This window comes from Equus quagga, chromosome 5 (genome assembly GCF_021613505.1).
Source record: "Equus quagga isolate Etosha38 chromosome 5, UCLA_HA_Equagga_1.0, whole genome shotgun sequence".
In the NCBI taxonomy this organism is placed as follows: domain Eukaryota; kingdom Metazoa; phylum Chordata; class Mammalia; order Perissodactyla; family Equidae; genus Equus; species Equus quagga.
Genome location: NC_060271.1, coordinates 14,758,555 through 14,771,585, shown reverse-complemented (window position 1 = coordinate 14,771,585; position 13,031 = coordinate 14,758,555). Strand labels below are relative to the sequence as shown.

Sequence of the window (13,031 nt, the reverse complement as noted above, 5' to 3'; positions counted from 1 at the left end):
CGTGAGCACTGCTGTGAGAGAGGGAGAGGGAGTTACCAGAGAGCTTAAAACCAGGAACTGAGCTAATGGAGGTGGGGACAACAACAGGGACCAAGGAAGGTTTTCTGAGGAAATGATGTTTGAATTGAGATCAGAAAGGAAAACAGAACTTAGTGGGTGAAGAAGTGATTTAAGAAGAGCTTCATGGCAGAAGGAACAGCTTATGCAAAGGCCCTGAGGCCGCAGGGAACATTGCTTATCCAGTGGATAGGAAGCCAGGGCTCTGAGGGGGAGAGTGGCTAGGGTCAGACCTGGCAGGGGTCTGTTCACCATGGTGGGAGTTTAAATTTTGTTCTGAGAGCAGTGGGAGGCCTTTGGAGGGTTTTGATCGGGGAGAGAGGCTGTCAGTTCACTGTGGCTGCTGAATAGAGAATAGACTGGAAGAGGCAAGACGAGGCAGGGACACAGCTTGTTAGACTGGTGGATTGTCCAGTCAAGGGAAGGTGGTATCTGGACTGAGGTGGTGGCACTGTGGAAGGAGGGCGTAGGGCTGCTGGAGGGTCTCAGATGTGGGGGAGGGGTGTGCAGTGTTGGGGGTGCGGCACATGTCCCAGAGGAGCCTACGTGGGCAGAGTCCTGTCTGAGACAGGGTCAGGCTCTGCAGACTGGAAGAGTCCAGAGCCTCCTTCTGAGGGCATTCGAAAGAAGGGCGAGACTGACAGCCTTCCAGAGTGTTTGTGTGGTCCCCATGCCACCCTGGCCCCCACCAGGTTTGTGTGGTTCCCCATCAAGGCTGCCCTTGCTCCTCTGAGTCAGCTGCCCTCGCCTGCCCTAGGGGCTCCAAGAGCTGTTGGGCGGGTCCCCGAGTTTCACCCTATGACTCCTCCGTTGTTTGACCTCTGAGGCTCCATTTTCCCGTCTCTGGAATGGGGATGATAAGACTGCCTGCCTCCTGGGATTGTTTTACGACTAACAGTGCTCATGACAGTGAGGGCTGCCCTCCCGCAGGGCTTGCCACGTGTCGAGCCTGTGCACGTGGTTTATAGACATCATCACGTTTCGTCTGCACAGACCCCTGTTTTTGCAGATGAGAAAACGGAGGCTCAGAGACGGTGAGTGACTTGCTTAATAATTACATGAAACCTCCAGAGCCCACTGGGCCCCGAGGTGCTTGGGAAGATGGCCCCCCGCCCCCCCGCCCCCCCCCCCCCACTCCCTGCCAGCCTAAGCCCTCCTACTCTCTGTACCTGCAGCTGTCACTTCCAACCCTGATGGTCCCCCTGGACCCTCCCCTCCTCGGGGACTCCGCCATCTGCTGTCCCTCCTCTCTCCACTGGATTGGCACCCTCTCCCTCTCTGCTCGCTCCTCCTCCTCAGCATTGAAACACTCACTTTCACATCTTAGGGGAAAGAAATGTAAAAACCTCCCTCCAACTTCCAGCCCCTCTAGGTCCATCTTTTCTTTATCTTCCCTCTCAGAGCCAGTCTTCTTTAAATAGTCGCTGTACTCTTCCTTCCACTTCTTCACCTCCCACTCACTCCTCGACCTTCTGTGGTCTAGCTTTGGCCTGTACGACTCCACTGACCCTGCTCTTGACAAGGCCCCAACGGTACCGTGTCAGCTGTTTTCTGCCAGGTGTTTGGAGTCAAGCAGGCGTGAATTCAATTCTCAGATGTGCCACTCACTGGCTGTGTGATTTTGGGCAAGTGACTTGACCTCTCTGAGCCTCTAAACCAGGGGTAATAATGATGAAGGACTAAATGAGATGACATAACTGGTGCAGAATGGCTTAGTGAAGGATTGTCATCATTGCACACACATGCTTCTGTGCCAGGGACCAGGTCAGGCCTGGGCTCATCGGCGCCAAGCAGGTGGTCTGAAAGGTCAGTTCTCACGGTATCAGCCTTCCTGGAGCGCTTTCTTGGCCTGATTAATAGGAAATGGATCCGCTGTCAGGATTAACGAGGCGGTGCTACATCTTAATAAAAGCAAGTTTCTCTGCTCTTGTGACCCTGGGTGGTGGGATTTGGAGGGACGGGTGGTCCAGGTTGGCCCTGGTGTGTGTATCAGGGTGATGTGGCATGGCAGTACAGTGTCCGAGCCCCCTCCTTTCTCCTGCTCCTCCGTTTCCCTGTGGCCACCTTGGGGAGACGTCCAGGCTGTCAGAGGCAATAATAAGTCAGTGGGGGCGGGGTGGGGGGGCAGACCTACGGGAAAGCATTCACCCGGGAAGATGTCCAGAGATACTTAGGAGGTGGAATGTCGGGGCCTCTGGGACTGCTGGTGTCGGGGGCTGGGGGAGTGGAGGAGTCAGGGTTTCTGGCTTGAGCCTTGGGGTAGATGGGGGTCCCATCCTGAGATGGAGAGCAGCAGGGGGAGACACAAGTCTGGGGGAGAAGCTGGGGCCCTTCCCAGCAGCTCTCAGCATGCTTTTGTCAGAGAGCTTAGAATTGGGGGGGTGGGAGACAGAAGAGTGCAACCATTGAAGCTCAGACTCCAGACTCAGAATGCCTGGGTTCAAATCCTGGCTCTGCCACTAGCCAGCTGTGTTGTGTTGGGAAAATCCCTTGACCTCTCTGTGCCTTGATTCTCTTCTCTGTAAGCGGGGGTAACTACAGCCCCACCTCATTTGCTTACCGCTCTTTGAAGAGTGCCCAGCTCATAGCAAGCACCATTATTATTTCCTCCAGAGCTCTTTCTTGCCCCCCTGTGACTGCCACCTGTAGTGTTGGCCACGTCTGTAGTGACCATGCCATGGTGACTTGGTGTCTGCATCTCTCCAGGCAAACCTGTCTTCGTTAAGGTCCCTGAGGACCAGACTGGGCTGTCGGGAGGGGTGGCCTCCTTTGTGTGCCAAGCCACAGGGGAGCCCAAGCCACGCATCACATGGATGAAGAAGGGGAAGAAAGTCAGCTCCCAGCGCTTCGAGGTACGTCCTTGGGTGGGGTGGGGCAGGCAGGAGCCAGGGGTTGCCTATTTCAGGGTCTGGTCCCACATCCTCTCCCCTGGGTCTCCCCCCTCGGTGGCCTCTTGGAGACGGGAGGATGGCTGACCCTGAGCAGGCTGTGACCACGTGTCTGTCCTCTGGCAGGTAATTGAGTTTGACGATGGGGCAGGGTCCGTGCTGCGGATCCAGCCATTGCGGGTGCAGCGGGATGAAGCCATCTATGAGTGCACAGCCACCAACAGTCTGGGAGAGATCAACACTAGTGCCAAGCTCTCAGTGCTCGAAGGTACGTGCCAGGGAGGGACCTGGCTTGGTGGGCGGGTAGACTGACGTGTGGGAAGAGCTAGCCAGCCAGCCCTGTCCCCACCTTGGGCTGGTGTGTGTTTGGTCGAAAGGAGACTTGGTCATCCTGGGGTCAGCAAAGGTCAGTGGTGGACAGGGATGGTCACTGGATCTGGCCTGGATGGTTTGGCTTGTGCCAAGGCCAGCTGTGTGCCTGGTATCTGTATTTTCCTGCTGAGCCAGAGCATTGCTCGGGTCGGGTCTGGGGTCTGACTTGAGGGGTGGGGCCGCAGCTGTGTATTGTTTGGGTTACGTGGCTTGTGGCAATGGATCTGATTTTCACATGGAGCCTGGTGCTAGGCTTCAGAGAGATGTGGTCCCTGTTGCCCTTAAGAGCAAGGGCCCTAGGCTGGGGGCTGGGGCTCTGTGTGTGGCTTTCAGTGTCTTCTCACTTGATAGCTCTTCTGTTCAGGTCCACAGGGTCATCTGACCCGGGCCCTGCCCTCGAGACTTCAGCTGGGGGCGCGGGAGGAGGCTCAGAGGAGAAGGGAGCTGTGGTCTGAGTCCTAAGCACAAGTAGGAGTTGGGGTGGGGCCCTTGGCCAGAGGAACAACATTAGCATGTGCCAAGGTCCAGAGGCGGGAGAGAAGGGAGCTTTCAGGGAGCTCCAGGTAGTTTGGTTTGGTGTAGGGGGTGGATAGAACTGGAGGGCACAGAGAGAAGTGGGGAAGAGCCAGTCAGCGTGAGCCTGGAGAGGTTGGAAGGCAGATCGCACAGGACCAGGCACTGCTTACAGAGAAGCCAACACTTTCCTGGGGACATAGGAAGCCACGAACAGGGTGGGGAGTGACATGTCAGCCTCCAGCTACGAGAGACTCATCAATCTGAATACGTCTGCGTGTATTTTCAAAACAGAGCATTGATTGTTGCAGTAACGATACCTGTTCACTGTTGAAAATTTGATAAGTATGAAATAGGACTTAGGAAAAATAAAAGTCACCTGTTACCCTACTTCTGCTATTAACATTGGGTTATTCCCTTATATTCTGTTTTCTGTTGCATGCATTACATATGTAACAAAAATGACATCACATTCTGCCCAATAATTTGTAGACTGCTCTTTATTTTTATTTATTTTTTAAGATTTTATTTTTCCTTTTTCTCCCCAAAGCTCCCTGGAACATAGCTGTATATCTTTAGTTGTGGGTCCTTCTAGTTGTGGCATGTGGGATGCCACCTCAGCATGGCCTGATGAGCAGTGCCGTGTCCACACCCAGGATCCGAACTGGCGAAACCCTGGGCCCCCAAAGCAGAGCGCGCGGACTTAACGACTCGGCCACGGGGCTGGCCCTGTAGACTGCTTTTTTAAAAAACATATCATGAACATCTTCCTCAGCATTAACTGTTCTTCTGCATCATTATTTTTAATGGCTGTGGATGTCACATGGAAGTGCCCTAATTTATTTAGCCATTCCCTTATTGTTGGACACATATGTTGTTCCCAGTTTTTTGCTTTTATAAATAAAGTGCTGTGCACATCCTTGCGGATAAGATGCGTTCACCTTCCTGGGGATTTCCTTATTCTAGATTCATGCAAGTGAATTGCCGGGTCAAAGGGCATGTGCATTTTTAAGCCTTTCACTATTTCTGGAAGATTGTGTCAGTTTACACTTCTGCCACCAAACAGAATGTAAGAGGGTCTCTTGTCTGCGCATCCTCACCAGCAGTGGGAATTATCATTAAAAAAATACCTTTACCAAGTTAATAGGCAAAAAATGGCATCTCAATTTAATTTGCATTTCTTTGATTACAAGAGCAGTTGAACATCTTTTCACGCTGGCCACTTTTACACTATGGCTTTGTGTGTTCACACACGCATCCGTTCAGGAACTCCTTTGCGTCTGTGTGTCTGCTGTGAGATGGGGGTGGGGGCTCCAGCTTCGGGGGACAGTGGAGGGCAGTAGTTAAGAGCAGCGTCTCTGGACTACTTCCTCTCTCACGTCGTGACCTTGGGCCGGTAACTGTGTCTCCGAGCCTCATTTGCTCCATCTGTAAACAGGGATGTAGGACCTACCGCCCAAGCTGGTTTGGAGGATTAAACGTGGTGTAGTTAAGCACTTTGCAGGATTGCAGTGTGAATGGGAGCTGCTGTCGGGCTGGAAACTGCACTTCCTGAGGCTCAGGCATGAGTGTGAGTTGGCAGTACCCGGCTTCATGCCGCCTGGCAGCATCTAGGTGGTACAGCCCCCACTCTCCACTCCCACAGGGGAGAGGACTTACCTGTGGAGCGGGAGCCCAGAGGACAGGCCTTGGGCCAGGATCACTGATTGCTGAGTGCTCTCAGGCTCCTCCCTGCCACCCTTGACCTCAGTTTCCCCACTTATGACCTAAGGACAAGTATTTCAGCACTGTCCTCCCTCCCGTTGGTATCTGTGCCAACAGGGAGCCATCTGCCCTGCCCTGGCATTTGGGAGGTGCCTGAAGGGCCAGACTGTGGCTCCTGCCCCAGAGGGCATCTTCTCAGGCTCTCAGATTGGGGAAAGTGGGCTTCCTTGTTAGTGCTGAAAGAGAAGTGCTCCCAAAGCCCCTATGCTCCGCCTCTGGCCCTGGCCCTCTCTCCAGGGCTTCTGTGGGCACTCTCCTCCCCCCACCACTTTCCTAGGCAGCCTGTCTTTTAAAGGATCGAGGAGGATGACGCTGGTCTTTCAGGGCCTGAGGTGAGGGGGATTCAGACTTGCAGGGGTCTCCCCACCTGGAGGCGCCTTCTTGGATGAGGGTTTCTCTAGTAGGGGTCTGGGGTGTGTTTGTGCTTCTGGAGGGTGAGGGGAGGTGTCTGATGAGGTTGGAGAGAGTGTGGGACAGGTCCCTGTCCTACTCGTGCTCCCTCCCCGCTTGGGGTGGAGCTGTGGGCCTGAGGGAGCCCCTCCCGCTCCTGAAACACGGCACCCGGAAGACGAAATGCTGACTTGCCATGTTGATCTGTGTAACCTTGACAGGCTCTGGGCTGAGCAAGAGGAGTGGAGTGGGAGCCTAAAAGGTGCCAGGGGGGCGGGGCCAGAGGAAAGCAGCCCAGACTGTGGCCACCCCCGCCCCGTCCTCCTCTCCGGCTGGGAAAGCTGGGTGTGTGTAGGATCCAGGTGAAAGGATGGTTGGACTCAAGCTGCGGGCTGGGGCCAGAGGAGAGCCAGCACTCTTCCGGGGGGGCCACCATGGGTTCTGAGAAGGGCTGGGGAGAGGATGAGGCCGGGGCCAGCAATAAGGGTTGAGTCCCATACCTGTGTCACACGCTGCACATGTCCCACAGCACACAGGTGCATGCCCAGGCTCACCACGGGCTGGGCTCTTCAGGGGAACGCTGAGGGCTGCCCGCCTGAGGCAGCCTGGCTCAGGTGAGGGTCATGTACCCCCAAAAGGAAGCCCAGGCCTGCAAGTCCCATCCTGGGCCCCCTGCCCCGCCTCGTTCAGCCCAGGCCCAGCCTCTCTCACACTTGGCTCCCACTGCAGCCTCTGGGAGCACCCCATGTTGTGACCTTTGCACCCAGCTCCCCGGGCAGGATGGCCACTCCTGGTGAGCCCTGGCTGCCCCGTGATGCCCAGCCTTCCACCTCACCGCCTCCCCCCGCCAGGCTAGGCACAGGATGAGGGTGGCCAGCACAAGCTGGCTGGGGTGAGCCGTCCCGGGCGCACAGGGCCCGCCGCCCAGCGCTCCTGTCTGAGTGGTAATTGAAGCCATTAGCGCGCCAGCCTCTCCCTAGCCGGGTAATGGCAGGAAAAGCTCTTCTCGCTCTGCACTCTCGAGGCGGCGGCAGCATCACTCCCCCTCCAACCCGCCTGCTGCCACCACTGAGACAGGGAAGCTGACATTTTCCCTCGGAGGGAGGGGGAGGGGAGGCAGGCCTTGCTTCTTGGCCTTTCCCTCCAGGATGTGGGGGGAGTGAGGGTCTTAGAGCTCAGTCTGGAGGTCATGGATTCACCTGGGCCAGTGGGTTCCAGGCCAGGCAGGACAGAGGTCGGGAAAGCCCCCGAGGAGGCCAGACTGCAGAGGTGTGGGCAGGGCCCTGGTGACTTGGGCAGCTTCTGGAAGGGCTGAGGAGGAGGAAGAAAGGCCGGGTTGCAGGGCTGAGCTGGTTCTGATTTTGTCCTGGGGGCCTGGCTCTGAGGGCTCCGAGTGCAGTCCGCAGTGTTTGCCTTGTGGTCATGGATACAGCAGATGGTGTGCACCGTGTGTGTGGTCTAGGTGCCCTGTGCTCTATGTGAAGTGTGTGGTGTGGTGTACACAGCGTATGTGTGCCTTACAGGCTGTGTATACAGCGGGGGGGTGCAGCAGACTCTGTTTGTGCGTGCATGCATCAGGCAGTGTGTGGGGAGTGTGGTGTACACAGCAGGTGGTGTACATCAGGCAGTGTGTGTGTGTGTGCGTGCGCGCATTAGAGAGTGTGTATGTGGGCATGGTGTGTGCAGCAAGTGGTGTGCACCTTATGGGCTGTGTGTCCAGCAAGGTGGTGTGTAGCAAGCAGCCTGAGCTCGATGTGTGGGTCAGTATGGTGCTGTGGGAGGTCAGAGATACTGTGTCTGGGCTCATGGTCTCTGGGACCCCACAGGATCCCTGCTCAGAGCGGTTGGTCAGCAGGACAGCTGGACGGAGATGAACATGGGACACAGTAGTCAGGCTGAGCTCCTCTCAGTGCCTGTGATGGCCCCTTAGCTGTTCCTCTGCAGCCAGGCCAGGAGGGAGGGTGCACCAGATATGGATCCTGCCCAGACCTTGGGATCCTCTCCTCTCTCTCCCCCCAAGCCCAGGCTCTTTTTCACCTGTTCCCACCTGGCCTTGGTGTCTGCTGGCTGACCAGGACCAACCGCCCATGCCACACAGGCCCAGGAATCCAGGTGCCCGCATGGAATGTCCGGTCTTGCTTACCTCGGGGCAGGCTCTAGGGGGGCAACTGTCAGGCATGTGGGGTAGTGACTGGGGTGGGGGCAGTCAGTGCTGGGCCTGGACCCCTGGGTTCTGCAGTGGCTCTGCCCCTGGCTGCCTTTGGGACCCGTGGGGTGCTGAAGGAGATCTTGAGACCCCGTCACCCACACAACACACATAGTCCCTTTGGAAACAGTCCCAGGGACATGAGGGCTGATGAGTAACCTATGACCCTGTGCTGAGGTGTCCCGGGCTGGGCAGGGCCTGGAGCAGAGCTGATGAGGAAGCTTATGTTTTTGGGGTGGGTGGGTGTTTTCCCAGGGAGTCAGCTCTCCCTGCTCTACCTCCTCCCCGCCCCTGGCCCAGGCCTGACTTTGAGGGGTGGGGAGTTTGGGTAAAGGGCTACCGTAGGCAGAGGGTGACTTTCCAAGTCACAGAATGTGCCCTCTTCCTATCGCCTGCACATGTGTCTAGATAACAGGCTGCTTTTGTGAAAGTTGGGCCATCACCTCCCTGATTTGCAGCCACAAAGGACACAGAACCCAGGCCAGCTTCTGCTGCTCCCCCTGAAGCTGAGGCATGACGTCCATGCTTCTTCCGGTCCAGTGACTGTGGTCTCTGTGACCTGACTGTCCTCCCGCATCATGACCACAGCAGCATTCGGGACCACACAGATAGGTAGCTCTGCAACCGTTTCCTGGAGAGTTCTTGGCCCTGGGCTGAGGGACTGGGAGAGGTCTCAGGTGGGTGGTACTGCCAGGAGGGCCCTAAAGGTCAGACTCCGGGTTTCTTGGCACCCAGAATCCCTCAGTTTGTCTCGTTCTGATCTGCCTCCAAGGGCCCAAGTGGACTCCCATAAGAATGGGTCCTCCTGTGGGGTCGGCAGAACGCTTGTCTCTTCTGTTAGCCACAGACTCCGGCACCTCCCCTGTGCCCAGCCTGGCCCCCCATCCCTGTGGTCACAGGTGCTTACAAGGCCCTGCTGTGTTTGTGGCCCCCTCACTTACTCCCCTCTCCCCCAGCCTCAGCTCTAGGAACAGCTAGCCGAGTTGGGGGTTTTAAATGCCCCTCTGTGTGCACATTCTCCATCCTTGGTAAGGTGTCCTCTCCCTCTGGTTGCCAGCGGAGAGGGCATTTTCCTCAGGGGAATGACATGATCAAATGTGTGCCTCAGAAAAGTCCCTGGGGGTGCAGAGTGGGGCAGAAGGAGACCAGTGAGAGTTTGGGGCAGCCTTGCAGCTCAGGGAAGAGGTGACAGTGGCCCAAACCCAGGCAGTGGGCAGGGGAGGAAGAGAGAATGGGTTACAAGTAGTTTAGAAAGAGCAGTGGTCTGCCTGGTCATCTGTGGGATTGGGGACGGAGACTCTGGGTCACTGGCCCTGGGGCAGGTAGGGCTTGATGCTATTTTCTAAGATTCAAGTACAGCAGGAGGACCAGGTTTGAAGGGGCAAGATGATGAGTCCAGTTTTTAAATCTGCTGTATCAGGCGTGCATAGGCATCCAGGGGAGGTGTCAAGGGGCCTTGTTCAGATTGCCTGGCACCCCAAGGGACATCTGGAGATGGAGTTTTGAAGGCCGAGAAATGGCATATCTCAGGGAGCCAGAGCCAAGAGGGGAGGAAGAGGGCCTGGATGGAGTCCCAGATGCTAACTTGTCATGTTGGGAGGGGGCGTTTGCATAGGAATCTGGTGAGGGGGTGCCTGAGCTTTGGGAGAGAAAGCGGGAGTGGGGAATGAGGCTGAGGCCCTCCTGTGGAATCCAAGAGAAAAGAGTGTGTGAAGGAGGAGGGAGTGGTCATCAGGGCAGGGTGCTGGCGACAGGTCAGGCGGGATGAGCACCACGAAGTGTCTTTGGATTTAGCTTCATGGAGTCGTGGTTGACCTTGGTGAGCGCGCTGGCAGGAAGCAGTGGGGGTGGCAGCTGGGCTGCAGGGGCCTGAGGAGTGAGGGGGCGGCTGTCAGTGGTCTGGAGTGGCTGGGCCTGAACCTAGGGGGTCAGTGGATCAGAAGAATCTTCCTGGAGTAGGACTGAGGTGGGGGAACCCCAGGAGGAGAGCCCAGCATGGGCCGGGGCCCGGAAGCTGGTCTGTGGGTACAGTGTAGGCCCAGGGACGGCCCCAGGGTTCACTTGGGTGTGTGTGGTGGGGAGGCCTCGCCAACCTGGTTGAGTAGTGTGGTGTGAGATGCCAGGGAAGCCCTGGGTAGGGGCCCTGGAGGGGGAGGCCACGGCTGCTCTCGGCTCTCTCTGCCGACAGGCCCCAAACAGCTTAGATTCAAAAACAAAACAGGCTTTTAAGATGCCAAGTTTGATGAAATCAGAGTGCTGGAAGAGGTGGGAGTTTTCTCTTAGAAAAAGCTGAAAATCGAGACGGGAAGCTGCAAAGGGAGATGGGCCCAAGGCTCCCCAGGCCCCCCTTATTGCCTGCAAGCCTGGGGGTGGAGCCGGGCTCTGTGGGAGAGTGTGGGAGCCTGCAGGTGTGGGGAGGCCTTCCGACTTACCAGGGGGTATCTTAGCCCCGACCCTGCTCAGGATGGAGCTGCCTCAGGGACAGGGCCTGTGGTGGCCTTGGTTTCCTTAGAGTGCTTGATGACTGGGGGAATGGTGGCCCTGCCACCCACGATGTTCCTTCATGTGTCTCTACACGTCTTTGTGTTTCCCGTGTCCCGTCTCTGCATGTGTCTCTAGGTGCACGTGTCTCAGCAGACGTGTCTCTCTGACCGCATGTCTCCACAGGTGTGTTTCTGTGTCTCTGTGCACTGCCTCTGGATCTGCCTGCATGAGTCTATTTCCACAGGTGCTTGTCACTGCAGGTGCCCCTCCACACGCACATGTAGGTTTCTATTTTTGCACCTGTCTCTTTCTGCATGTATATCTCTGTGGGTCCCTGGCTGTGCACGTTTCTAGGTGTCTGTGTTCAGAGACAGGGTGAGGCCAGGCCCAACACTCACCCACAGGGGCGGGGGTCAGGCTTACAGACCTGGCCACCCCAGGGAGCCTGTGTGTGTGAGTGCCGGTGTGTGTCCACATGTGCACAGAGACGCCATGAAGCTGGGTAAATGCGGGTGAGGAGGTCATGCTGACAGACGGTGCTGCCCACCCCAGACCCTGCAAGGCGTCTCCATCTGTCGGCTCCCCTGGTGCAGCCCCCTCCCTCTGGCCCAGACTCTGCCTCAGGTGTCCCAGGCTGAGCTGGACAAAGAGACCTGTGTGTGCTTTGTAGGGGGCGTCCACAGCCTCCCTCCCCTAGTCATTGCAGCCAGCCTAAGCCGATCCCCTGTCCACTCCTACCCTAGCCTCATCTATCACTTGCCTTAGCTCCAAGCAGACTCATCTTCCTCCTGTCCCCCCTCCCTCCCACCGCCTTTACCCAGGCAGTCCCTCTCTCCTCCCAGAAAGCTCCCCTGCCTCCCACGCTCCAGTATTTCCTACTCTGGTATCCCTCTCCTCCTCCAGGAAGCCACCAAGATAGCAGGTGAGCTGTGGAGTTGAACTGATCCAGCTGCACTGCTGCTGCGGGTCCTCAGCCAAACTCCTGCCCCTCTCTGAGCCTTAGGTTCCCAACCCAAACCTCCCCCCCCTCCAGACACACCCCCTCCTGTGGTTTTCCTCTGCCCAGTGGGGACGGCAGGGAAGGGTCGAGTCTCACTGATCTGCAAAGATCAGTGCAGTTCAGTGCAGGAACCATTCACACACATGTGCGCACAGGGGCACGCCCACCACAGGTACAGAGGTCTGTGCAGGCAGACCGTCAGGAATGTGTGTGCACCCTACATGTCCATGCAGGTGTGATCCACAAACAGCTGTCCAGACTCAGGCTCCTTGGTACCTCTAAAGCCCCCATGGGCTATTCTTTCTGTCCTGGGGACCCTCTTATCAGAGGATCAAGGGGCCTCTGCCCTGCGGGGACAAGTAATGGATGCCCGAGGCTGAGGCTGCCAGGAGGGTGAAAGAGGACCTTCCCGCACTGTCCTGAGCACACTGGGGACCCCCCCAGCTATGCGTCATCTGAGCGAAAAGGACGCCTAAGAGGGAGGGTTCCCCGGAGTCCTGGTCTTGGGAGGGGGCAGCGGCTCCACCCAGGCCGGGGTGGGGCGGCAGTGCTCGGACAGCGGATGCGCGCCCGCATGGACACAGGCACGCGCAGCCCTTCCGCCGCGGTGCCGCCTCTCCGCCGTTGCCATGGTTACCGGGTGGCCTGGAGCGGGGAGGGGCCCTTCCTCCCTGCCGCGCTGCAGCCCCACCGCCGGCAGGACAGGTTTTTAGGAGCCTTGGCGTGACCAGTCCATTTGGGTGTTGGAACGCGGGGTGCATGCCCGCGGGTGGCCACGTGTGGGGGACAGTTGGTTCATTTTGCAGTAAATAAAAACGCTGCGGCTGTGTGCAGGGGTCTGCGGGAGGAGCGGCCGAGCCCTGGAAGCCAGCTGGGGGCAGGGGCAGGCGTGGTGTGGGGGCGGGATGGTGGCGTGGCTCCCCTGGGGCCGCCCCTCACCTCCGCCCGCCCCGAAGTCCTCCTGAGTCGGGCTGGCGCAACCCTGCCTGGCGTGGGGTCCTAGCACCCAGGCTCATCCCAGCCCCCCTCTGATGTAGTGACCTTGGGCAGGTGTCTAGATCTCTCTAAGCCCCGTTTGCTCATATACCTCAGGGTTTTGGTAGAGATTCAATCATTTTGTGAAGTGGGTTTTTCTCCTTTTTTTGAGGAAGATTAGTCCTGAGCTAACAACTGCTGCCAATCCTCCTCTTTTTGCTGAAGAAGACTGGCCCTGAGCTATCATCCGTGCCCATCTTCCTCTACTTTATATGTGGGATGCCTACCACAGCATCGCCTAGCCAAGCAGTGCCACGTCCGCACCTGGTATATGAACCGGCGAACCCCGGGCACTTAATGGCTGAGCCACCTGGCCCACCCC

The 13,031-nt window shown here is 57.4% G+C and overlaps 1 protein-coding gene across 3 annotated transcripts in view; it reads left to right on the top strand.

Annotated features, from left to right (window-relative positions):
* The window catches only part of PTPRF (protein tyrosine phosphatase receptor type F), an 86,176-nt gene that overhangs the window by 18,999 nt on the left and 54,146 nt on the right, over positions 1 to 13,031 (top strand). For all 3 annotated transcript variants that reach the window (XM_046661434.1, XM_046661435.1, XM_046661433.1), the window contains 2 exons: positions 2,764 to 2,909; positions 3,072 to 3,213. In XM_046661434.1, the coding sequence (XP_046517390.1) occupies positions 2,764 to 2,909; positions 3,072 to 3,213 (288 nt within the window). The remainder of the gene's footprint in view (positions 1 to 2,763; positions 2,910 to 3,071; positions 3,214 to 13,031) is intronic.